General features: G+C 38.6%; 1 protein-coding gene across 2 annotated transcripts; it reads right to left on the bottom strand.

The window, feature by feature from the left end:
- Positions 1-1033: 1033 nt before the first annotated feature.
- PLA2G12B (phospholipase A2 group XIIB) lies at positions 1034-27580 on the bottom strand. 2 transcript variants are annotated; one of them, XM_016157024.2, is made up of 4 exons: positions 27243-27580; positions 13721-13809; positions 4020-4185; positions 1034-1595 (listed from the first exon to the last, which is right to left on the bottom strand). In XM_016157024.2, the coding sequence occupies exons 1-4, from the start codon at positions 27451-27453 to the stop codon at positions 1474-1476; spliced, it is 588 nt and encodes a 195-aa protein (XP_016012510.2). In that variant the 5' UTR covers positions 27454-27580; the 3' UTR covers positions 1034-1473. The 2 variants fall into 2 exon arrangements, with proteins under 2 accessions (XP_016012510.2, XP_016012511.2); XM_016157025.2 differs by having other exon boundaries at positions 1034-1592.

Below are 27580 nucleotides of genomic sequence, written 5' to 3'. Positions count from 1 at the left end.
AATCCAGTTTTTTAATATGCCAATTAATTTTATGGCTTTATATAAGATTAAAAAACAGTTTTCTTTTTCTTTTAGAAATGGCTACAAGCAACAATTCTTAATGGAACCAGTAAAATTAACAAAAGGAAGGGAAGGGAGAGAACGATCTAGATAAGGAGTTGGCAAGCTTTTTCTGTAAAGGGCCAAATGGTAAACATTTTAGGCTTTCTGGCCCAATACAGTCTTTGTCACAAGTATTGAACTCTGCTGTTGTAGCACAGGAGCAGCCACAAACATCTGTGTGCATGGCTGTGTTCAAATAAAACTTAACAAAAACGGATGTTGGACCTGATTTGGCCCAGGGGCCTTCATTTGCCAATCCCTGAATTTAGTGGCCCACAGCCCTCAGAGGGCATCAGAACCACTTGGGAAGAGTTTATAAAATGCCAATATCTCAGATATTTCTGGTTTGGTACCAGACCACCACAATAAAGTGAGTATCACAATAAAGCGAGCTGTAATTGTTTTGCTGGTGAAAGATCTTGCCCTCAATTTGTAAAACATGCAATGTCTGTGAAGTGTAACAAAGCCAAGCACAATAAAAGGGGTATACCTGTATGTAGATACCTCCTGCAGAGATTCTTTGCTTTGTATTACTCCTCAGGTGATTCTAATCCACTGTCAGAATTGGTAACCACTATCTAAGGAATGACCATTTGTCTGTCACTCCCTTCAGATTTCAGGGACTTTTCCTAGCTATCTTCGGTGGCAGTTTTTACCAAGTACTTCTCATATCTTAACATCACACAAAGACTACCTAGTAGTTGGGAATATAAACAGGAACAGTTCACAGAAGGAAAAAATAGAACCTCAGAGACCAAACTTCGTCTGACCTTCACCTCCATTGGCTTTAATGAGGTAAGCCTCTGACCACCTGTTCTTTTTGGCACCAGTGGGAATAACCGTTAATATTGGTGGAACTTACCAGGTTGGGTTCTGTTCTCTTATAAGTGAAATGGAAACATATTAGCGATAATGGAATTCGTTCATCTCATTTCAAATTTTCTAAAAAGTACACTTTATTAAATGTGAGTTGCTTACTGGCAACTGAAACATGGACCAGAGGAAAGTCATTGTCTCCTGAATGGTTGGACGCTCCAAAATTTCACTTATTAATATAATTATCAAGTCCAGGAATCTCAGTATTTTAGTCTTAATTTTAGTCTTTAAGCTAAGAACTGAATTTCCAGGCAAATTGTATTGGTTGGGGAGGCCAGCATTAAAGTGAGGAGTAGGCTTCAAATAACTCCATGTCTTTTTTCCAATTCTCCTCAAAGGATGGGACTCACTTTTCAGCTGTAGAATATTTCTCTTCTCCTGCTTTATGGTACCCAAACTTTTGGGAAAAAAGGATGAGACACATCCGGCACACTACCATCTCCAAGACGAACAGCTGTGGTGTCACTCAAAACCACAAAAGGAATCACCTCTTCCTCATAATTCTTCTTTGTCCTCTTCCACACAGATGCAGGCTGCCCGTTGACTATTCATAAAGGGTCGGCAGCCCAAGGTCCAGACAGTATTGAAGACAGTATCAGCCAGAGAATCACAAGCTACTTGAAAAAGATATAGAGAAATATAAAGGTTAATATATAGGATTACCCCAAGTAGTATGAGTAATTTTAAAGAGGCAAAATATTTCCATGGTTGACACAATACCCAGAGGAAAGTTGAGGAAGTAATCCAAATACAAAATTTAAAAAGAAGACTTACATTTAAAAGAATCTTTTTCAAAGAAGCTTCTATCCAATCTAATAGAGCTCTACTAGACTTTGGGGTGTCCTCCTTTTATGGACCTTCAGGTCAAAACCATGGTTAGCAATCAGAATCTCCCATACCACTATGTTCACTCCATGAGAAATTTACCATTTTTGTAGAATACTCTCACAGATAACACTACTTTATTTCCTATAGCTTTCCCTGTTCAAGTGTGGGATGAACAACCATTCATTTATTGAAAAAAACTGCGCCTCTTGGATATGTTGGTCAGCCACTCCATTAGACACCAATGATACAGATATCAAAGAGATCCTAACTCGAAGATCTCACAGTCTGGACAAAGGGGCAGACAGGATAGAAAGGTAAACAGATTGTTACACTACACCATAATGGAAACAACCCCAAAGTGGTATGGGAGCCCACAGTAAGGGTCTCTATCCTTTTGGGGTAAGGGTTATTATGGGAGGCATCTCAGAACACCTTCTTTTGGAATTCTGATAGGGATTGCATTGAATCTGCAGGTTACTTTGGGTAATATGGACATTTTTAACTGTATTAATTCTTCCAATCCATGAGCATGGACTATCTTCCTATTTATTTTTGTCTTCTTCAATTTCTTTCATCGATGTCTTATAGTTTTCAGTGTATAGGTCCTTTACCTCCTTGGTTAAATTTATTCCTAGGTATTTTATTTTTTGATGAAATTGTAAATGGGATTTTTAAAATAAAATTTTTCTTTATGATAGTTCATTATCAGTGTATAGAAACACAACAGATTTTTGTATATTGATTTTGTATCCTGCAACTTCAATGATTTGTTTATTAGTTCTAATTGGTGGAGTCTTTAGGGTTTCCTATATGTAATATGTAATCTGCAGATAGTGACAGTTTTATGTCTTCAATTCCTATTTGGATGACTTTTATTTCTTTTTCTTACCTAATCGACTTCCAATACTTTGTTGAATAGAAGTGATGAGAGTGGGCATCCTTGCCTTGTACTGAATTTAGAGGAAAAACTTTCAGCTGTTCATCACTGATAAAGCTGTTTCAACAATAACCACAAAACAAATGATCAGAGAGTTCTAAGCAAAGGGAAATGAAGAGGCAAAAAAATATAGCAACCAACCCAAGTAATTTGGAATGGCAGGAGTCAGGAGAGAAATCAGAAATAATCAAGTTGATGCTGGAGAGGTAGGCTAGGGATGAACCAGAAGGAATATGTATGTCATTTTAAGAAGTTGAGATTTAATTCTAAGGAAGAGAAAGACGACCAATTTATGTGGTATAAAAATATATCTCATCCCTTTGGGGAGAATAAATTGAATAGGACCCAGAGATTGGGTTAATTGCAGTAACCAGGCAAATTATCAAAGAGATATATAGGAGAAAGAATCAATAGAACATTGCTTGGAGGAAGTAACTTGACCCAACCCCAGATTAGCAACAAGTACCTTTTCACCCTTTGTAGGTACAGACAGAGTGATACTCCCCTTTACAGGCTCTAATTAGTTATTCATATTTTCAAGCTTTCACAGATTCATTTTAGGACAATAGACTAGGGCTTGATCTATAACCAAGATCCTAAGATTCTTTCTACTGACCTTCTCGGTGGCATGGGGTCAGCTCTTTATAAGCCTGACTTTCAAACATCACCATCTAAAAATATATAATGCTGATACCTGGATGGAATGTTCTGGCTTCAGAAACTGAGAGATTAAAACTTTTCCTAAAACGATTTAGGAAAAAGGAATTACAGAATCAGTGCTAGAAATTGGATAGCTGAGCAGTTGTTTAAAAGTAATTATTGTCAAGCATATGTAGACCTTTATACAAAAAAGATAGGTTTTAGAAATTCTTTTCCTGACTGAGAACAAAATAAGAAAAAAAGGGCATAAGCCAAACCAAGTGGTCTTATACAGAATAATTCCTTATATGGAAAATTATTTAACAGTGGAATGGATAACTAAAGCCAACTGGGCAACTTTTTCTCCAGTTTTAAAGGATTAATTTTTATACCTCTGGGAAGGCTTTGGTGTAGCTCCATCCATCAGGAGTGGTGCCAGCAGCTCCTGGGCAGGACAGCAAGAACTTTAGCAATGGAGAGCCCGGCATCTTCCTTTTGCCCTTCTTGCATTGTTTAGTGTTCTATAAAGTGCAGTGAGCTTTGATGGCCTCTTTGAGTAAAGGGGCTCTGTCTACATTTGTTTGTGAAAACAGGAACAAACTCCTTGCTCAGAAGTAGATGCCTTTAAGATACCAACCTTCTACATTGGAGACAAAGCCCAGACTCCGCTTAAGGTCAGAGCAGATAGAGTGGAGGCACCATCGGAATTTTGCATCACAGCGATACTTGTTGGCACCACAAGTGTCATAGCAGACATCCAGCTGGTTGCAGCACTTGGTCATTGCTGGAATGCCCAAGTCCATCTGGGGAAAAGAGAAGAAGGAAATGCCACGTTTAGACCAAGGACCTTAGGCAACCTTGCCCACATTGTTATTAAGGAGCCAGTTCTGAAATTCTTGCCACATATTCAGATCAAGTGAGAAACATCAATGACTCAAGAGAATATATCAGATTGACAGTCATAGGTTACTAAGTTTTAATCATGATTTAGTTATTAGTTTAATAACGCTGAGTATCCCATTTTCCTTCTTTTTCTTTTAGATTTTTGTATTTTTCAAACTTATAGGCCAATACAATGATGAAAATAGAAATCAGAAGGTTAGTCAAAAGAGCAGAGCTTCAGGACTTCCAAATTCAGCTCAAACTTATGTGAGGTTTTGTTTGAGCAAAGAATGTCAAGGTTCCAAAGTATAAAAAATTAAGCTTCATTCATCAAGAGGTCAACAGCATTTATCAGAAACCCATCACACACAGCACTGCTTTAAGGGTATGTATACGTGTCTATATGAGTTGTGTGTAAGATACAGAGTTCCCGACCATGGGACTATGGTCAAACAGTAATATCTAACACAGACACAGACACACACACACACACACACACACACACACACACACACACACACAGTTTCCTATAAATAGTTGTAAATGTGGCATAAACTGAGTAAGTAAGTTCATAGAATGCCATCATGTAAAGTTATCAAACAGGAATTTTTTTAGAGGATTTGAAAGAATTTGGAGAGAGGATTAATAGAGATAAGGGTAAACTTAGAATATAGCAGGTAAAGAAAAGAAAAAATGAGCAAATCATATGTGAGCAAGTCAATCTGTTTAGTCCTTCGAGGGTCTTAGCAGGGAAATATACACATATAAGAAGTTTTCATTAGGGAGAAGAGTAAGTTGATGGATACTCTTGACTTCCAAAGTAACTAGATTTAATAAACACTCTTGAGCAAGGAAGGTACTTGACACAAAGAGTGATTAAAGAAGAGTAATTGCTCTGTGGTGTATAAAAAAGATGGGAACACAGTGGGTCTAGACACAGGTAGAGCATCTTAGAATCTTTTGCAGTTTTTCTGATAATATAAACTTGGACTTTGGTGGAATCTGTGAAAATCTGGTTTCAAGATGTGGGTGGAGATTGATTAATCAGCTACAATAGAATCTTTCCCCTTGAGTCTCAAGTGTTCTCTTATTTGAATTTTTATTTCAAGGCCACTCAAATCATAATACAGAGTTTAGCAGTTTAAAATGTCCTTTTAAGCAACAAACAAACATTATTACATTAAGTGATAATCTAACTCATTATTAGACTAGGCAAAGTCCTGGACTTTGCAATTCTGGGTAAATTCCCATCACCCGATATCTGAAGTCAACTACTTTGCGTGTACCCCATCTATAAAACTAAAAATATATCACGACAGAAGTAACCGAGAATTAGCTGAGTGTAGTGACTATTATTCAATTCAACTAAATTGGAAACTTGAACTAGTTCTTAATAATATTTATATCAGTAAACAAAATGACATTACTTCCAAAATAGAGTGCATAACACTTCCATAGCTACTAAATTGATATCAAGTAAAATATATTAGCCAAAAATAAGTGGTTTCTCTAATACAAATATGTATTTGAAAAGATTGTCTTTCTTCCGTGTCCATACATGTATCAATTACGTGGACGAGGCTGGGCGTACAGCTGCGCAGGAGTACAAAGCACAAAAGCATCATATCTGAGCGGACACCTTCCCATAAGACATCATAGACATATATTTATTAAGAAAAATATCTAGTCAGTAGCGGTCAAGTTTCCTTTTCTAGAAAAATCAGTATGTTAGGATAAATTTCTGACAAATGAAAGAAAACTGTCTTGAAGAAAGGGGATTTTTTTCCAGTTTGCACAAAAATGCCACCTGGGTGAACAGGATTTTAGTTGAAGAAATAAACTATGCTGCTTAGAAAATTATTACTAAGTAAAATCTTTTGAATCATCAGAAAAGTGAAGAGTTTAGCCATATTAAGATACAATTCAAAATCACAGTTTAAATATGAAATCCCTCTACCTACATTTTACATAAAACCTCTTTCCTAAAGAAGACTTAAAAGATATTAATTTTTTAAAGTATCTTAACATTTTGTTATTGTTATTTTTGTAATTTAAATTATTTATTTAAATTAGTTTCAAGTATACAGTACAATGGTTAGACTTCTATATAGTTCATAAAATGATCCCCCCAATTGCTCCCTCTCTCCCCTGGCCCTCCATCGAGTCATCATATTAATGCGGACTGCATTCCCTCTGCTGTGCTCCCCATCCCTGTGCCCAGCTATCAACCACTAATTTGTACTTCTTTAACCCTTCACCTCATTCTCCCAGCCCCCCAACCTCCCTCTCCTCTGTCCATCACCAAATTGTCCATTATATTTATGAGTCTGTTTTTGATTAGTTTGTTCTTTTTATTCCTTGGATTTCGCATATAAGTGAAATCATAGGGTATTTATCTTTCTCTGTCTGACTTATTTTGCTCAGCATAATAACCTCTAAGTCCATCCATGTCATTGCAAATGGTAGGATTTCATTTTTTTTTTAATGGCTGAGTAATATTCCATTGTATATATGAACCATAATTTCTTTATCCAATCATCTGTTAATGGGCTCTTAGGTTGTTTCCATATCTTGGCTATTATAAATTGTGCTGCCATGAATATTGGAGTGCATAAATCTTTATGAATTTCTGTTTTGGTTTTCTTTGGGTAAATACCCAGAAGTGCAATTGCTGGGTCAAAAGGTATATCTATTTTTAATTTTTTGAGAAACTTCCCTACTGTTTTCCATAGCGCTGTACCAATTTGCAGTCCCACCAAAAATGTATGAGGGTTCCCTTTTCTCTGTATCCTCATCAACACTTGTTTTCTGATTTATTGATGATAGCCATTCTGACAGGTGTGAGGTGATAACTTACTATGGTTTTAATTTGCATTTCTGATGGTTAGCCACCTTGACCATCTTTTCATATGTCTATTAGCCATCTGTATTTCCTCTTTGGAGAAGTATCTGTTCAGATCTTCTCCCCATTTTTTAATTGGATTGTTTGTTTTTTGTTGTTGAGTTGTATAAGTTTATTATATATTTTGGATATTAACCTCTTATCAGATGTATCATTTGCGAATATCTTCTTCCAAACAGTCGGTTGTCTTTTTGTTTTATTAATGGTTTCCTTTGCTGTACAAAAACGTTTCAGTTTGATGTAGTCCCATTTGTTTATTTTTTTGTTTCCCTTGTCTGAAGAGATACAACTAAGAAATTCCTGTTAGTAATATAAGAGAGTTTACTGCCTATATTTTCTTCTAGAAGTTTTATGGTTTCAGGTCTTACATTTAACTCTTTAATCTATTTTGAGTCTCTTCTTGTATATGGTGTAAGAAGATGGTCCAGCTTTTTTTTTTTTTTTTTGCACTAATCTGTCCAATTTTTCCAGCATCATTTATTGAAAAAAATGTCTTTACCCTATTGTATATTCTTACCCCCTTTGTCACATATTAAGTGAACGTATAGGCATGGATTTATTTCCAGGCTCTCTATTCTGTTCCATTGATCAATGTATCTGTTTTTATGCCAGTACCATGCTGTTTTTATTACCATAGCCTTGTAGTATAATTTGATATCAGGTAGTGTGATACCTCCAACTTTGTTCTTCTTTCTCAAGATTGCTGTGGCTATTTGGGGTTTTTTATGGTTCCTTATAAATTTTAGGATTATTTCTTCTAGCTCTCTGAAAAATGCCATTGGTATTTTGATAGGGATTGCATTGAATCTATAGATTGCTTTGAGTAGTATGGCCATTTTAACGATGTTGATTTTTTTCTACCCATGAACACAGTATATGCTTCCATTTATTTGTATCTTCTTCAATTTCTCTTTTTAATGACATAATTTTCTAAAAACAGGTCTTCTACCTTTTTGGTTAATTTGATTCCAAGGTATTTTATAGTTTTCAATGCAATTGTAAATGGGATTGCTTTTTTAATTTCTCTTTCTGAAAGTTCATCATTGGTGTATAAAAATGCCATTGACTTCTGAATATTTATTTTGTAATCTGCTACTTTACTGAATCCATTGATCAGGTTTTAACAGTTTTTTGGTGGAACCTCTAGAGTTCTCTATATATAGTATCATGTCATTGGCAAATAATGAGAGTTTTATTTCTTTCTTTCCAATTCACATGCCTTTTATTTCTCTTGTTTTATTGCTGTGACTAAAACTTCCAATACAATGTTGAAGAAGAGTGGTGGAAGTCGGCATCTTTGTCTTGTTCCTGATCTTAAGGAAAATGCTTTCAGCCTTTCCCATTGAATATGATGTTAGCTATATGTTGGTCACATATGGCCTTTATCGTGTTGAGGTATGTTCCCTCTATTCCCACTTTACTCTGAGAGTTTTATCATGGATGCTAGAATTTGTCTAATGTTTTTTCTGCATCTATTGATATGATCATATGGTTTTTATCTTTTGATTTGTTAATATGGTGTATCACATTAATTGATTTGCAGATATTGAACCAACCTTGCATCCCAGGAATAAATCCAACTTGATCATGGTGTATGATATTTTTAATGTATTGCTGAATTTGGTTTGCTAATAATTTGTTGAGGATTTTTGCATCAATGTTCATAAGAGATATCGGCCTATAGTTTTTTTGTAATATCTTTGCCTGGTTTTGGAATCAAGGTAATGGCAGCCTCATAAAAGGAGTTAGGGAGCCTTCCCTCTTCTTGAATTTTTTGGAATAGTTTGAGAAGAATAGCTGATAATTCTTTGAACATTTGGTAAAATTCACCTATGAAGCCATCTGGTTCAGGACTTCTGTTTTTTGGGAGGTTTTTGATTACCGATTCTATTTCATTGGTGATAATCGGTCGGTTCAGATTTTGTTTCTTCTTGACTCAGTCTTGGGAGATTGTATGTTTCTAGGAATGTGTCCATTTCTTCCAGATTGTTCAATTTGTTGGCGTATAATTACTTGCAGTATTTTCTTATGATCTACTGTATTTCTGTGGAGTCCATGGTTATTTCTCTTCTTTCATTTCTGGTTTTATTTATTTGAGTTTTCTCTAGTTTTTCCTTGATGAGTCTGGCTAAAGGTATGTCAATTTTGTTTATCCTTTCAAAGAATCAGCTCCTGCTTTCATTAATCCTTTGTATTGTTTTTCTAGCCTCTATGTCATTTATTTCTGCTCTGATCTTTATTATTTCTTTCTTTCTATTCACTTTTGGCTTTGTTTTCTGTTCTTTTTTCTAGTTATTTTAATTTTAAAGTTAGATTGTTTATTTGAGCTTTTTCTTGTTTCTTGTGGTAAGCCTATATTGCTATGAATTTCCCTCTTAGGACTGCTTTCACTGTGTCCCATAGATTTTGAGTCATGTTTTCATTTTTATTTGTCTCTGGGTATCTTTTGGTTTCTTCCTTGATCTCGTTAATAACCCATTCATTGTTTAGTAGCATGTTATTTAGCCTCTATGTGTTTGTGTATTTTCCAGTTTTTTTCTTGTAGTTGATATCTAGTTTCATACCATTGTGATTAGAGAAGAGAGTTGATATGATTTTAATCTTCTTAAATTTATTGAGACTTGATTTGTGTCCTAACATGTGGTCTATCCTTGAAAATGTTTCATGTGCACATGAGAAGAATGTATATTTGGCTGCTTTGGGGTAAAATGCTCTGAAAATACCTATTAAGTCCAGTTGGTCTAGTGTGTCTTTTAGGCCCATTGTTTCCTTGTTGATTCTTTGCCTGAAAGATCTGTCCATTGGTGTCAATGGAGTGTTAAAATCTCCTGCTATGAGTGTATTACTATTGATCTCTCCTTTTATGTCAGTCAATAATTGCTTTATATATATAGGTGCTCCTATGATGGGTGCATATATGTTTACTAAGGTTATGTCCTCTTGATTTATCGATCCCTTTATTATTATGTAATGGCCTTTTTTGTCTCTTTTTATAGCCTTTGTTTTACAGTTTATTTTGTCTGATATAAGTATTGCTACCCTGGGTTTTTTTTTCATTTCCATTTGTATGAAATATCTTTTTCCATGTCTTTACTTTCAGTCTCTGAGTGTTGTTTGGCCTAAAGTGGGTCTTTTGTAGACAGCATATGCATGGGTCTTATTTACGTATCCATTCAGTTATCCTATGTCTTTTGATTGGAGCATTTAATCCATTTACATTTAAAGTGATTACTGATAGGTACATTGTTACTGCCATTTTATTATTCATATTTGTTATTTCTATTTTTGTTTTTTTGTGTTTTTTTTTGTTTGTTTTTTTTGCCCCTTCTCTTCTTACAGAAGACCCTTTAACATTTCTTGTAATGCTGGCTCATTGGTAATGAATTCCTTAAACTTTTTCCTGAATGGGAAGCTCCTTATCTCACCTTCCATTTTAATCAAAAGCCTTGCTGGGTAGAGTATCTGTGGTTGTAGATTCTTGTTTTTATAACTTTGAATATTTCTTGCCATTCCCTTCTGGCCTGCAAAGTTTCCATTGAAAAGTCAGCAAACATTCTTATGGGGGTACCCTTGTAAGTAATTAGCTTCCTTTCTCTTGTTGCTTTTAAGATTCTCTCTTTCTCTTTGAGTTTTGTTCTTTTAATTGTGATGTGTCTTGGTATGGATCTGTTTGAATTACTCTTGTTTGGGACTCTGTGCTTCCTCAACTTGTATGTCTAATTTGTTTGCCAGGTTAGGGAAGTTTTCTGCCATTATTTTTTCAAATAGAGTCTCAATCCCTTGCTCTCTCTCTTCCTCTTCAGATACTCCTATGATCCGGATATTTTTATGCTTCATGTTTTCCCAGATAGCTCTTAAACGATCCTCATTTTTTTATTTTTTTTTCTTTTTGTTGCACTCTGATTGGGTGTATTCTGCTACTTTTTCTTCTAATTCGCTGATTCGATCTTCTGCTTCATCTCATCTACTGTTCAATCCTTCTAGTGTATTCTTTATTTCAGTTATTGTATTTTTCATTTCTGTCTGGTTCTTTTTTATAGTTTTTATGTCCTTATTTTATGTTACTGAGGTTTTCATTGTACTCATCTATCCTCCCCATAAGTTCATTTAGCATCCTTATAACCATTATTTTGAACTCTATTTCTGGTAGGTTGCTTACCTCCATTTCATTTAGCTTATTTTCTGGAGTTTTCTCCTGTTGTTTCATTTGTGGCATGTTTCTTTGTTTTCTCATTTTAATTGACTCTCTGTGTTCATCTCTATGTGTCAGGAATATTTGTTTCATCTCTCAGCCTTGGCCAGATGGCCTAATGTGGAAGGTGTCCTGTGTGCCCCATTGGCACACTCTCCCTGATCCCTTATGCCAGGGGCTCTGGACATGATTTTTGTGTAAATCGTGTGTGATCTTCTGGTGTCATGAAGCCTCTATTGTTAGTAGATCAGTAGGTGGGATTAACATTCAGGCTAATTGTGGGAATTGATTGCGCCCTCAGAATCAGAGTTGTTGTGTGGGGGCTGACCTCACTGAGTGGGTTTTGCCCTAGCAGGCTTGGGTACTTGTTGCAACCACCTTCTGTGTGTATCACTAATGGGTCTAGTCAAGAGTTGCTCCATTGTGGTCTGGTGCCAGCCTCCAGATGCGTTGGTTTTGTGACCCCTTGGGAGGGGCTCCCCCATAGGCCAAGGTCACCCACTGCTTTTGATTGCTCAGGGCTACCCAGTGAGAACTACAAAGTGATCCACTGATGGCTGTTGCCTATGCTGGAACTCTGAAATGCAGCTCACAGCTCTGGTTTTCCCCTGGGAATGAAAATATGGTTCACAGTGCTGGCCACTGTTGCTGGAATTAGAAACACTTCTCACAGTGCTGGTAGCTCGCTATGAATGCTTGGTCTTGAATTGGAGCAGAGCTTAACATCCATCCAGCAACAACTGCCCTGGGCAATCTGCAGTTTAGGTGTGGCGGAGTCTCAGAGAAACAATGGCAGTCAGATCAATACAGCCTCAGTCTTGCTGCAAATTTAGTAACTGTTGTGAGTTCCTGCAGAAGTCCCAGATCACAGCAAGACCAGCTGCTATCTGGGACTAGCCCACAGATCCTCAATATCCACCCAAGTTCATGTTGGCAGCAGTGATCTACCTGACTCTATCTCTGAAATGCAGCTCACAGCACTGGTCACCCACTGAGATTGGAAACGTGGCTCACAGTAGTGATTGGAAACACCATTCACAGCCCTGGCAGTCCGCCGTGAATACTTGGCCCTGAATTGGAGCAGGGCTTGGCAGCCAGGCAGCAACAACTGCCCTGGGCATTCTACGAGTTGGGCAGGGCGGGCTGATCCCCTCTGACCAGTGCTTCCTAATGGCTCTGTGGGAGGGGTCTGCACAATTAAGCTGGCATAGTCTGTAGGTTACCCTGTAGTGGGACCAGACTAAGGCACAATGGTGGCTGCCTTTCTAGCCATCGTTCAGATGCCAGGTAATGCAGACTTTCTCAGAATGAATCCCACACGAGCCTCTGATCCACTGCTGGTGTCCCAGGTGGGTGTCCACAGGTCAGAAAGCCTTTCTGCGGGTCCTTCAAAGGGATGTCTAGGGGTTTAGTCTCCTTCCATCTCACCCAGATGGCTGGAATTCCCCTTTAGTTTCTACAGTCAGAGTTATTGGAATCTCCTTTTCCCTGGGCTGGGACCCTGTGCTAGAGAGCCCCCAGATGAGACCAGGACCCCCTCTCCCTCAAGAGAGTATCTGCAACCACACTCTCCCTCCTGGTGATCCTCCAGCACCCACGGGTGTGGGTCTAGCTCGATTTGTGACTTTGCCCCTCCTACCAGCTTCGTTGTGGCTCCTTTATATTATCAAATGTAGGTGTTATGATCAGCTGGACTTCAGGTGATTTTCCACATTGATTATTTTATAATTTTGTTGTAATTTCAATGTGGACCTGGAAGGAGACTAACCCTACTTTTACTAAGTCTGCCATCTTCCCCAGAATCAATTTATTACTTGTTTTTAAGGGAGGCTGACAGTTTGAGAAATGGTCAGCAGTGCGATGATAAATGTTTAGCCAGCGGCTGGATGTGTGTGTGTGAGCAGGAAGATTAGAAAGGTAGGTGTTTGCAGATTTCTATGATGTTAACACCCCAAATATAGCTGATTTGACACTATCAACATGAAAAGTCCTAACAATACTATAGCAGTCAGTTCTCACTGGTCAGTATAAGCTAGCTTCAACACAGCAGTTTAAATTAGGCTCACTAACTTAAATAAGTCAAACTTCTCAGATCTGTGTCATATTAAGTTATGTTTGATCCCCTAAAGCTCAGCTGAGGTTTGAGCAGTGATTTCAAAGGTCTTATTTGAGGGATAGCTGCCTCTGAGAAAAGGAAATCCCATACTTTTAAAAAATATATCTTCCTTCCTCTGTACCCAATTTGAAATAAGTATATTGCTTAACTATATTCCATTTAAGTAATCACTTACATCAGTGATAATTCTTGGATTTGTCTTAGATAAAAGAAATCCACTAAGAAAATAATGGTGGTAATACATACACTTTCTGGTACCTTGAGACCCAGGAAGTAGGAGCTGCAGCCATTGGGCTCCTGAGGCTTGTAGCCAGGTCTGGGCATGGGTGCCTTTCCTATCAGGAGAAAGAAAGGAGAGAAGCAGAAATTGAGCATTTGGGAAACTTCATCAAACAAAAATTATCTAAAAGTATACTTGATTTTTCCTTCAAGTCATTGTTTCTCAGCAGACAGTCACATCTAAATTACATCATGATTATGATAATGATAATGATGTCATAAAAGAGTAATAACCCTTGGACAAGTTTTGCATTTTTCTCCTAATCGCAAAGAACTTCATGAGCGTTCATTCACTAACAGTTTTACCGTTTCTTAAGTACATGACCTTGAAGATAAGGTCTGTGGCAAAACCAAACTAAAACTCAAGGTTTCTTACTTCTCTATCTACTATAATGTCACACTCTTTGCACGGAGAAAGAGAACTCTACCTGATCATATACTTCAGGAATCAGAATTATAACAGAATTACTACAGAATTTTTTTTCAGGACAACTTGAAGGAAATTTTGCAAGATTCCATAAATGTAGACAAAGCATTATTGACCAAAGGACAAAGAAAACACTCCTATGCAATATTTTAGGCATTTTTATCATAGAACAAAGCAGAAAATATCTGAAAAGTTTTGAATTTCTTGGCTTCTCTTACATGGCTTTTTAGTTATTTTATGATCTTACAAATACATAGAAGGAAGCTTTGTCAATTGTGTCAATGGTAATCATCATAGATAAAGATAACCTTGAATGAGGTCCTAAAATGACCTCAGGACAGTCATCTCCAGTGAGTAGTTTTGTCCCATTATCCAGATAAGAAAAATAAGGCTAAGAGGTTGCATGACTTCCCTAAGTCATATACTAAGTAGGGGAAGTAGGATGTAAATCCAGATTTCCTGTTTGATTCCAAAGCCCATGTTCTTTTTCTACACTCCTTTGCCACTTTTTAGTAGATGCAAGACATAGCATAAGACTGAGGAAATATGCTAAGAATTAATCCTCAGAATGAGGCACATGACATTTTCCTTCTTTTCTTTAATCTTCGCCTACCAGGTATTTTACTTTTAATTATTTTTATTATGAAATATTTCAAAACTGAAGAAAAATCAAAAACAAATGTTCACGAAGCCTCTATACAAACATAATAAAGGTTAACATTGCAAAACTTGCTATAAATATTTTTATCTGTTTAACTAAATGTTACAAATATAGTTGGAGCCCCTTTGCATTCTGTCTTTCTGTTTGAATTTTTAAGTCTATGTTCTAAAGCCCTCCTTTTTATTATTCCTCAAAATTGTCTTGATTATTCTTGGACCTTTATTCTTACATATGAATTTTAGAATCAACTCAGTATATTCTATAAGAGATTGTCAGGATTTTGCTTGAACATGCATTGAATTGATAGATTAATTTGGAGATAGCTGACTTTCTTAGTATATTCTATATTCCCAAACATAGGCTAGCTTTCCATTTACTTAGTCTTCCTTTAGGCTCTTCAGTAGAGTGGTATAATTTTCTCCATATATCTACTATATCTCCTACATACTGAACTATTCAGATGCTTACATGAGGTGGGATAGCTCATAAAAATTCAGAATTAAGGATCATATGGCTGGTATAGTATATCTGTACTTTTCTAGAAGCCAGACTGCTTCTAACTTTTTGCTCTACCAGCCCTAGAATACAGCCCTGGCTCTCATGATTCAAGATGGAGCTTCATCTAACATATCTATTTTAAAAGCAGCAGGACGGAAGGACGAAGAAGCGTCACAGACCCTCTCTTTAATAAACACCCTACATTACTTACTTCCCTTTGGCCAGACCTTAATCAAATGGCAGCACCTAGTTGCAAAGATGGACAATGTAAATGAAGTTTTTATCTAATGGAGGCATCCAATGAGCCTTAAAGTTGAGAGGAGGGGCATATTATTACAGAAAAGGGGAAAGATTTTAGGGGACAACAAGCAATCTCTGCCACCGTCGGTTTGAGTATTTGTTGCTGTGGTACATAAGAGGGTAGTCCAAGCTGGCCCCCAATGATCCCTATCTCCTGGTATTCATATGCTTGTATATTGTCCCAGGGTTGTCTGTGTGACCAAGAGAATATGGCAGAAGTAGAGGTACACGGCTTCCAAGATTAGGTCATAAAAGACTACAACTTCTATCTTAGGCTTGTACACTCTGTCATTCTCTGTCATCACTCACTCTGGGAGAAGCCATGTCATGAATAGCGGCATGGAAAGGTCCATGGGGCAAGGAACTAAAGCCTTCTGCCAACAGCCGTATGAGTTTGGAAGGACATCCTCCAGCTTCCGTCAAATCTTCAGAGACTGCAGCATCAGCTGACTACAACCTTATGAGAAACTCAGAGCCAAAGCTACCCAGCAGAGTGACTCTAAAATTCCTGACTCTCAGAAGCTGTGTGATATAGAGTTTCTGGTCGAAATGGTAGAGGAGGTAAACGCTGTGTTTGCCTCCTCTCACGACCACATCACAGTTACAACTAAACTACAGAGCAACCGTCACGGAAAATCTCCTGAAGTCTAGTTGAACAGAAGCTCTACATCTAAGGATATACAGGAGATGCCACAGCCAGACTGGTAGAAGGGGTGGAGATGCAGAAGAGGCTGGTCCCACAACCGAGTGTGGCGGTTAGAAATTGGGAGGGATATGTTGGCTGCGGAGGTCTTCCCAGAGAAGCAAGAGGTAAAGCCTCACACTGGGCTCCCCAGCCCAGGATCCAGTGCCAGGAAGAGAAGTCCTTAAGACCTCTGGCTGTGAAAACCAGTGGAGATCATGAGTGGGATGGAGGGCTGCAGGAGATCCAGGAGCTCCTCTTAAAGGGCCCACATGCAGATTTACTCACTAACCAACTCATTCACTCTGAGCTCCAGCACTGGGGCAGCAGCTCAAAAGATGCCAGGGGCATATGGGGAGGAACTGAATTCTCTGGCTTCGGGGAAATAGCTGGAGGGACAGCTCTGTCCCAGACAGAAGTGCTAGCAAAGGTCGCTGTACCTTAGTTGGGCCTGGCCCCCACCCAGCATGCAGACACTGGCGGCTGCCATATCTGAGTCTCCACCTGCCTGGCTAATTCTGCTCACCCTGCCCTGGTGATTCTCTGACATCTTGCTCCACCCAAATTGCGGGCCCACCCAAACCACTTTCAGTGGCTTTTCAATGCAAATGGTCCATCTTGGCTTATGCTACAACTTTCCTAAAACCTCTCAAAGATTCACGAACCCCAAATAAGCAGGATCTGGCTTCTGCGTGCTTCATACCTCTGACTGAACAACCTCAAGCCTGGCACTAGCAGCAGCCGGCCTTAGTTCTCAGCTTGGCCTCTCAAGGCACATCCAAGCCCAGCATAAGTGGTGGCCATCTGAAGATTGCTTAGTGGCTCATGCCAGGTGGCCGCAGGCAGGGCACGATCTGCAGCTATACTTGGCCTGTGGTGGGACTCCTCCCCGGGATCCCCAGAGCCAACATCTCCAGTGGCCCACTTTAGACTGAGGCAGAGCACCACCTGGGGCTACATCTGAGGAAGACAGATCCAAAGAGCAGACTGGGCAGGTACCAGAGCCCTGCTAAAGTGAATCCTGCTCTGTAGGATCAGCCCCTGCACAACAGCTCTTCTACTGTAGTCGCTGGCCAATCTTCAGTCTTCACAACTAATCAACCCAAGGGTCAATCCTCCCTACTGATATGCAAACAGCAACCAAGGCTACAACAAGAGGGTACACACAATCCGATAGAGGGATATACCTGGAGAACCCAGTTCAGGTGCTCCACTAGGCCCCACAGGACACCTACTACATAAGATCACTCTCCTAAGAGCAGGAGGCATAAGAGCCCTACCTAATACACAGGAGGCAGCCAAATGAGGAACAAAGAAACAAGTCCCAAATAAAAGAACAAAACAATGCTCCAGAAAAAAGAACTCCACAAAATGGAGACAAGTAATCTACCAGATGCAGAGTTCAAAACACTTGTTATAAAGATGCTCAGTGAACTCAGGGGAAGAGTAGATGAACTCAGTAAAAATGTTAACAAAGATATAGGAAACATGAAAATAGAGATAGAAAACTTAAAAGAACCAGTGAGACACGAACAATATACTAAATAAAATGAAGAATACATTAGAGGGAATCAACAGATTAGATGAAGCAGAGGAGTAAATCAGTGATTTAGAATATAAGAAACCAGAAAACACCCAATCAGAAGAAAATAATCCAAAAAAATGAGGCTAGTTTAAGGGACCTCTGGGACAATATCAAGTGTACCAAAATTAGCATCATGGGGGTACCAGAAGGAGAAGAAAGAGAACAAGGAACTGAAAAACCTATCTGAATAAATAATGTTGGAAAATTTCCCTAACCTGGTGAAAGTAAAATAGACATACAAGCCCAGGAAGCATACAGTCCCAAAAGATGAACCCAAAGAGGCCCGCACCAAGACACAAATGCCAAAACTTAAAGACAAAGGGAGAATCTTAAAAACAGCAAGAGAAAATCAGTCAGCTATGTACGAAGTGAGCTCCCATAGGACTGTAAGCTGATTTCTCAACAGAAATTTTGTAAGACGGAATGAGTTGGCATGAAATATTCAAAGTGATGAAAAAGCAAGGACTTACAACCAAGATTATTTTATCCAACAAAGTTATCATTTAGAATCAAAGTACCAATAAAGAGCTTCCAGACAAGAAAAACTAAAAGTGTTTATCACCACCAAACCAGAAATACAAGAAATGTTAAAGGGACTTCTTAAGTAGAAGGTAAGAAAAAAAAAATCAAATATATGATTAATTAAATGGCAACAACTACATCTCCATCAACAATTACTTTAAATATAAATGTATTAAATGCTCCAATCAAAAGACATAGGGTGGCTGAATGGATAAGAAAAAAAGACCTCACATATGCTGCCTATAAGAGGCTTACTTCAGATCAAAAGACACACAGAGACTGAAAGTAAAGGGATGGAAAAAGGTATTTTATGAAAATGGAAACAAACGAAAGAGCTAGGGTAGCAATACTTATACCAGACAGAATAGACCTTAAAACAAAGGCTCTAACAAGAGACAAAGAAGGGCTTAGTGATCCCACTTCTGGGAAGTTACAAAATAGTCACAAGGAAGTAAAGTATAACATAAGGAATATAGTCAATAATATTGTAATACGTATGTATGGTGTCAGAAGGGTACTAGATTTTTTTTTGGTAATCGCTTTGTAAGTTACATACATGTCTAATCACTACATTGTACACCCGAAACTAATATAATATTGAATGCCAAATGTAACTGAAAAAAATTTTAAAGTGTTAAAAAAATAAACTGTGATAAAATAAATACTTATTATTTTAAGCAACTAAGTTTTGGGGTCATTTGTTACTCATTAACCACATAACTATTGTGGTTGTCATCATGATCTGCATCTCTTCTTTCATTACTTTTTTTCGATGACCCTTTCTTGAGACATAATTTACATCTTGTACATTCTCCCACTTAATGTGTATAATTCAATGGTTTAGCACATTCACAGTTTTGCAATCATTACCACAATCTAATTTTAGTATATTTTTATCATCTCAAATGAAACCCCATACCATTAGCTCACCTCCCCTCCCCTCGCCCTACACAACCACTAATCGACTTTCTGTCTCTTTCCATTTGCTTATTCTGGGTATTTCACATAAATAAAATCATACAATATGTGACATTTTGTGTCTGGCTTCCTTCATTTACCATAATGTTTTCAAGGTTCATCCATGTTGCGGCATGTATCAGTACTTCATTCCTTTTTATTGCCAGAAAATATGATGGACATTTAGTTTAATTCTACCTTTTGACTATTATGAATAATGCTGCTCTGGACATTTGTATACTGGTTCTTGTATGGACAGTATGTTTTTGTTTCTTCATAGAATTAAAATTGCAGGGTCATATGGTAACTTTAATATTTTGAGGAACTGCCAGACTATTCCAAAGTGTTGGCACAATTTTACATTCCCACCAGCAGTGTATGAGGGTTGCAATTTCTCCACCACCTCAACACTTGTTATTATATATACATAAATCGGATTCATCGAATGAATCTTCAGCAAACAACTGTTCGAGAACGATGTTAACATCACACGTAGGAATGTTACGTTTTTTAGGATTTGACATTTTCGGCAATAGAGAATTACTATATTTTTAAAATGGAAATACCCCCACTAAAAAAAGAATGCTATAAATAGGATGATGTTATTTGTTTCCAAAGACTATCGATATACTAGAATGATGAGAAAATAATAATAAAAGCAAGATATATTGTGGGGCACACTTTGGGAGTAAGGTTAGGACCCGTGAGTTATCTCAGGGTAAATGCTGCAGCTGCAAGCGCGCTCTGGCGAGTATCCTTGGGGCAAACGGGAAATGGGTTAATGAGGTGAAATTCACATAACATAAATTTAACCATCTTAAAGTACAATTCAGTAGCATTCAGTCCACTTAAAATGTTTTGCAATCAGTACCTCTATTTCCAAAACATTTTATCACCCTCCAAAGGAGGCCCCATTCCATCGAGCAGTCACTCCCTGTTCTCCCCTCCTCCCGACCCCTGGCAACCTGAAATCTGCTTTCTATTTCTAAGGATTTACTTATTCTGGATATTTAATAAATGAAATCATACAACATGTAACATCCTATGACTCTGCCTTCGTTCACTTAACATAATATTTTCACCGTTCATCTTCATTCCTTTTTACGACTGAATACTATTCGATTCTCTGGATAAACCAGTTTGTTTATTCATTCATCCATTGACAAATACTTTGGTTGTTTCCATCTTTTGGCTATTGTGAAAAGTGCTGCTATGAACAATCTGAAGACTTGGGTTTCTTTCACTTCTGGAGAATTCACAGCTATTGCCTGAATATTTTATTTTCCTAATTCTCTCTAGTTTCTCCTTCTGGAACTCTTTACTGAATGGTGAATCTTTTTAATCCTGTCCTTCATATATCTTAACCTCTCTTTCATATTTTCTATCTTTTTTCCCTCTCTGTGCAGAATTTTGACTAGCCTCATCAACTCTATTTTCCATTTTCTTAATTCCCTGTAGGTTGACTAATCGCTATTTAATCCATCCACTCAGTTTTTTTTTTTCAACAGCTGTAATTTTCATTTCTTAACATTCTCTTCAATTTTTCTCTTAAATCTGTGTATTCATTTTTATTGTGTTTCTTATGTTTTCTATCTCTTCTTTATTCCTTTAATAATTTCAAACATTCTTGTTATATTGTATATTATATCATTTTATTCTCTCCAGTCCTTGGGATAAATCTTTTATTTTTTAATGTCTTGTGACTCTCTCTCATAGTGGATTATTTTTTCACATGGTCTGTAATTTTTTAGTAAGAGCTCATTTTCAGAAGGGCTTGTTTTCCTGAAGGGTTCCTGTGCCCTGGATCACACACTACAGCGTAGTTCCTCAGTTCCTTTTGCTGTGGCTCTAGGAATGTCAAGATATTTGAGACCCCAGTATTTATGTTAATTTCTCAGATTTCTCACTTGTGCATGAAATATACTTGGGGTAGTGATATTTTTTAGTGGATGTTCTTTATTTCTCCTTTAAGGCCCATCCCCAGGCAGATGGAAAGTATCCTTACTACCTCCTTAGAATATTGGGTAGAGATTTTCTAATCTCTTGTAAAAAGACTGGGCAGCTCCTCAGGCTCTAAGCTGTATGCAGGTCGTCCAGTTCCAACTTCCCTATTTTGGGGAAAGGTAAGAAGTTACTTTTCCCCTCTCCTATGAGCATTAAAACCCGTTCCTCAGCTTCTGGCGTCTGCATCTGGTCCAGACTGAAACCCCCTGAGGCCATGGCAGCTGCAGCAGCTGCAGCTGCAGCTCGCCACTTTGCCTCTGTGTTTTCTCTTCATTTCTGGAACTTGAAGGTTTCCCTTTATTTCATTTCAGCTTGAGTGTGTATTTTTAAAAAGTGTTTTGTTTTTCACCCAAAGTTTCTTATATGTAATATTAGAGGTACTGTACTTGCTGATAGAGTCTGCCTGCCCACTAGTAATCCCTGTATTACTTTTCAAAAGTCTTGAGAAATGTAACTTATTAAGATAACTCTACTACCCACTGTGTGTGCATACACGCGCGTGTGTGAAGCACTGGGAGTGGGGGACTAGGTAACTGTATTAAATATTAGTAATCAAATTATACTTATGAAAATAATCACGTTATGCCTTTTGATCAAATGTGTATTTAATCTTGGACATGAGATGACAGTAACTTTATTTTTTGTTTGGATTGTTCTTTTTCAGCTGTTGTACATATACTAGCCTTAAAAAGTCAGGAAAAAATTTTAATAAAAAAGCAATGTCTACATTCGATAGTGAAATTTATTTCTTTAATAATTTTGCCGATATAGGGCTTTACAACAGACTCGGTACAGGTTCCTGGGTTACCCTCTGCCTTTTTTACACATGAGAACTTACAGAAGATAAAAGTCTGATATCCCTGATTGAAAGATAATGGAACACCAACTATAGATACTTCCTACCTGACCTGCTATTAATGAAGCATATTTTTATTGTGTTTAATATTTTATGATAGCTGCAGAAATCCTGTTTAGGAATGAACCTTGAAATATAAATTCTAAGAAAAAGGGCAATGGTTTGAGTCTAGGTGGAAGTAATGGAATATAGCCTCAAATTATAGTTTGAGTAGTTCTGAGTTGTGTTGAGTCTTTACAGTTTGATGTTTTGAGTCTAGGCATCAATAATGTATGAGTTAATTATATTTTTCTGGTTTTGGTTATTTATAGGAGGGGGAGGCTGATAACTCGATCCTCTATTTCGGGGGTTGGCAAACATGGCCCAAGTCCAGCCCATCACCTATTTTTGTATAGCCTACCAGCTAAAACTGGTTTTGCAGTGGTTGGGGGCAGAGGGAGGGGGGGAAGGTCAAAACAAGCATAATATTTTGTGACATGTGAAAAATTATATGAAATTCACATTTTAGTGTCCTTAAAAATGTTTGGTTGGAGTAAGCAACACACATTTATTATGTATTAGCTATGGCTGCTTCCACAGAAAAAAGAGCAGCATGTTCTCATAATCTTGATGTGAAGATGGTTTTCTAAGCAAGAAAAAAACTTCAGACCATAAAGAAAAAAACTGACAGACTTGTTCTAATAAAAATTAAAAATTTCTGAACAAAGTGAAACACCATAAAACACTTAAAACACTTTTTAAAAAATGAATGAGTTTAGAAGACAGCCATGAAACCCAAGAGTTCTACCTGCAGCTGCATACACTGCTTCCTGGGACCGATCTTTTTTCTTTCTCAGTTTTGTCACTGAGAAGAACAGTAAAAATTTCTAGGGCTTTATTACTCAGGTCAAGGTTTAGGGTTTCCCTGGAGGGTGTGTCCATTCTCCTCACTCAGCTGGTTCCTGCGGAAGAAGCTCTGTGCTCCACTCCAGTTCTACTAAGGAGGCAGAGTGCTGTATTTGAAATGTATATTTTGCCGACTTCCAGAAACACTCCAATACTGCAGGAGTAACATATCAAAGGAACAAAGCAATATTGCTACAATTTTATAGAAGCAATAAGCTCTATTTTGGTCATGAAAACAGATTAAGTTACTGCATGAAGTAAGGTAACCAACTTGATCTGGTTTGCCTGGGGTTGTCCCTATTTTAGTATTGAAAGCCCTGTGCCTCTTTCTTCATTCCCCAGCAAACTGGGACAGTTGGTCACCCTAGCATGAGAACAATTTTGCCAATAGCTGTTTTCTTTTTTGGGGCTATGGACCCCCTGAAGAATCTGATGAAAGCTGTGAATTCTTTCCTTAGAAAAATATATAAATTCACAGGTTCATAAAATTTTGCTCTAAGATTTCAGACAGATAAAAAAGTTTCTGGAAAAAAAAAAAGACTGATATTTAAAGATAATTTTTTCCCTAGAACTAAACCCAAGAAGAAATTCATCATGAGGTCCTTTTATCAAAGTGCGACAGTGTGGACAGTATCTCTAGTCATGATTTATAAGAAACAGACATTCTGCTCTAGATACCCAGCTCGAGAGACCTTTATAAAGGCACAGAACACTTAAGTCAGCATTTGATGATTTCTTCCAGGAGCTGAGACGGTATTGTTCAGCTACTGGGATTTTTGTGTTTTGTTCTATTTTGTTATTTTATGCTGGAAGAGAATTGGAAGAATCTGAATGTATGTTAACTTATTCACCAGACCGTCTTTTACATAATGTTTATAAAATTTGTTTGGTACCTGCCGTGCTCCATACAGAGTACTAGTTCTTTATTATCTTTAATTCTTACAACCTTACAAAGTAGGTATTATTAACATTATTTATAAACATGAGGAATGGAAGGTTGAGAAAGTTAGGTTACTTGCCCAAGGTCACCAGCAGTGGGATTCCCTACCACACTGCCCAATTTAAGGCCATGTTTTTTCCATTATTAGTATTTCTCTAAGTCTGGTCCAAGGACCACCTGTGCAGTTCCAGGGTCCTGCCACAGACCTACTGAATTAGAATCTCTAGATGGAAGAGAGAAACTCATTCACGTAGGTGCGGACCCCTTATACCAGTTGTACTATGTATGTTATTGATATGGGCTAAATCTCCTTATATTTAGAGTTCAATCCTTTGACCAGATTTTGTGTGTTGACATAAAAATGAATTACTATAGATTAAAGAAGTGTGGAAAACAGTGTGGACACACTATCGTAGGCTACCAGGATACAAACACACCTTTACCTGTCTGAACAAACTAGAGGCTGAAGTTCTCCAAGAATGGCCTCTTAAATTGTGCTCCAAACCTTGGCTGCACTTTGTAAGCACCTGGGAAATGTTAAAGATAGTCACATCTATGAGAAAGAGGTGTTGGAAGAAAAGGGAAAGGGAGTGAGGTATTGCTTGTGAAGGCAAGAGGAAAGTAAGATTGTGATGAGGTACAGGCTGACAGACTGTCTTGGGAACTCTGGGTACACCCCACTGTTTCCTGTCTGTGAGGGCTGCTGCCCTGTTTAAAAAAACAACAAACAAACAAACTCACGTCTGAGTCAGATCCATGAAGACTGATTTAATTGGCTTGGGTGGTAGGAGTTTTTAAAGCACTCCTCCCATCCCCAGGTGATTCTAAGTGGAGGGCCAAGGTAGAGACCACTGTTTTAAATACAGGCAGGCATACTTCATTTTATTGCACTTCACAAGTGTTGTGTTTTTTACAAATTGAAGGCAATACCCTCCATTAGCAAAAAGATTACAACTCACTTTATCGTGATACTCGCTTTATTGCAGTCTGGAACCAAAACCACATCTCTGAGGTATGATTGGGTAGTAGTAAGTACATATAAAATAGAAATTTTTTTTTCTTGTAGAATAATTGCGGCTAAATTACTCCTGATGGCAAAAAAATTGCAGCTTATAAAGCATATTTTTTTTCAAAGTATGGTCCCAGGACCAGCAGCACCAACATCACCTGGGAACTCTTAGAAATGCAAATTTCTGGCCCCACCCCAGACCCACCTAATCAGAAACAGGAGGGATAGGGGCCCAGTAGTCTGTTTAAACAAGCCCTCCAACAGGATTTAAAGCCCAGGCGAGTGGGAGAAACTGCTTTGAAGAGAGGATAGAAGTGCTGTACGCAAGAAGTGTATCACAAAGCGAACTGAAAACACAAGGACCCAGTTAGTTACAAGGCGTTATCTGTTCTCAAGAATGCTTGATTCACAATCGACTTGAGAAGATATTTGGAACCATTTGGGCACTGCCTCCAGGTTCTTGGCTCCACTGGGTTCCAGAGGTAACAAGGCTTTCCTCTGTGTTTTTCAGGCCCCTCCTTAAACAGGTTCTGTTTTGCAGAGTGAGTGGAGTTATTTACCTTCCTGCAATCTCTGTGTTGACTATTCCCATCCCCCACCAGTGTCTGCTGACACCAACCCTGCCCAGGTAGAGGCTTGCAACCAGAATTTGCTGAAACTTTTTAATACTATTTTGTTAAAGAAGGAAGAAGAGGTTTGATTCTTGTTTTCCTAAAAAATTCCCACTGTTATCTAGTTGCTAAACCAGACCTAAATCTTGCATTGCCTCTGGGAAGGAAAAGAGCCCCTGCGTTGACATCCAAAGCAAGTTTACTCCTTTCCTTCCTCATCTGTACAAACTACGTGAGCACAGTCCAGTGACCAGGCATTTCTGCTTTTGTCCAGCCCACTTTGGACAAAGACGTGGCTAGGGATCCAGGTGGGTCCTAGCATAGTCCAGGTTTTTTACCCTGTGGAATCTTCACAGAGAAGACGCAGCTTCCTTTTTCACTATATCAGTATGTGGTTAAAATTTCTATGTTGCAAAACTTTGGTTCTGGAGCAATGGTTAACCATTGTCTCCTAGTCACTCTCAGTTTACAAGGAAGCGATTTCTCCTGCAAAAGGGAATGATGAGGGAGGCTGATTGGGTGAGTTTACAAGTATGTAGCTCTTTTGAGTCTCTCTCAAAGCTGAGTCCTATCTGTTGAATGTTTGGAGAAAACATTTCTCAGTGTCTTCCTGCTAGGCTAAACTGACTCTCCATTTTTTATCTCTAATCCCATGATGAAACATTTGATAAACCATAAACCCAATGCTATATGAGACTCTGTATGCTCTTGAAGGTACCCCTTTCCTCCCACCTGCAAGGTCCAGGGCTCTGTATTGTGCCCCCATTACATGGACTTCCAGTGCGAAGTGAAGAACTGGCGCCAGGGCTTCCTCTTTGGCAGCCAGGCCCGCACCCTGGCTCCCAGATACCCTCTTTACAACTGAGGCAAGGTGGTGCTCCTACCCGTTCACAGTTCTACTTCTGACACCAGGCCTGAGGGACAGTCCCAGGCCCCCTCAGGCCCTGCCTACCCACTGAGGGCCTGCTGTCGCTGACTGAGGCATCAGCAATAGGGACAGCTCTCTGGGAGAGTCAGAAAACTGATGCCCATTAGAGACTGACAAAGCTGGAAGGAGGGTGCGAACAGCATAGGAATAAAGAGGAATCCACTTCCAGGCTCAGCACAGAGTGACCCAGGAGGCTGTTTCACCCGCGGCAGAAGTTTCTCTGACTGTTCAGCTTCAGTTTTCATCCCTAGGAGCCCCTCCCTGCGCAGACCTCTTATCTTCTTCCTCCCCACCAGTGCTGCCTCTTCCTGAAGTCCCATCATAAGGAAAGCTCATTAAAACGTCCCCAGGAAACAAGTCTCCAAAAGCTTCTTGGAGTTGGTTTGCCAGATAGAATACATGAAGCACAGTGAAATTTGGATTTCAGAGAAACCATCAATAACTTGTCAATATAAGTGTGTCCCAAATATTTCAACTGAGTGTCTGATATTTTCATTTGCTTAATCTGGCAACCCTACCTAAGAGGTGGATGATAGCAAAAAAAATGCACGATCATGACCCCGTGCCGGCCCTTCGCAGGTCCACCAGCAATAGTTTTTACAGGAAGAGAAACAGTGCACTCACCGTATCGGCACCTGTACTGACAGACTCCATTTTTCCCACCCAGCAGCTCCAGAAAGGAATCAAAGTAGCTGTTGACAGATTCGAAGCTGCCCCGAATGTGCCGAAGGCCCCAGTCTGAATAGGTCTCCTCTGCGTCAGGGCTGGTGTCGCTCTGTGCCAGGCCGCGCCCGAGGCTGAGCCACAAAATCAAGAAGCTGGTGGCTAGCTTCATCCTGTAGCCAGGTAGGAGTCTCTCCTCAAACCCCAGCCACCGTCCTGGAAAACCCAACTACACAGCCCGCCAGTCTGATTTCTGGCAGGACTGGGAAAGGGGTTATCTGGAGCACTCAATCTGTGTG

This window comes from Rousettus aegyptiacus, unplaced genomic scaffold (genome assembly GCF_014176215.1).
Source record: "Rousettus aegyptiacus isolate mRouAeg1 unplaced genomic scaffold, mRouAeg1.p scaffold_m13_p_6, whole genome shotgun sequence".
NCBI classification, from domain to species: domain Eukaryota; kingdom Metazoa; phylum Chordata; class Mammalia; order Chiroptera; family Pteropodidae; genus Rousettus; species Rousettus aegyptiacus.
This window is presented reverse-complemented; position numbering and strand designations above follow the sequence as displayed.

Excerpts from the sequence above, each read along its gene's own strand:
- PLA2G12B (XM_016157024.2), bottom strand. The coding sequence starts at position 27,453 with ATGAAGCTAGCCACCAGCTTCTTGATTTTGTGGCTCAGCCTCGGGCGC. Across the intron at positions 4,186-13,720 it reads GTCTCAAGGTACCAGAAAGT|ATGGACTTGGGCATTCCAGC; the intron begins GTATGTATTACC and ends TCTTTTCCCCAG. Across the intron at positions 1,596-4,019 it reads CTTTGTCTCCAATGTAGAAG|TAGCTTGTGATTCTCTGGCT; the intron begins GTTGGTATCTTA and ends ATCTTTTTCAAG.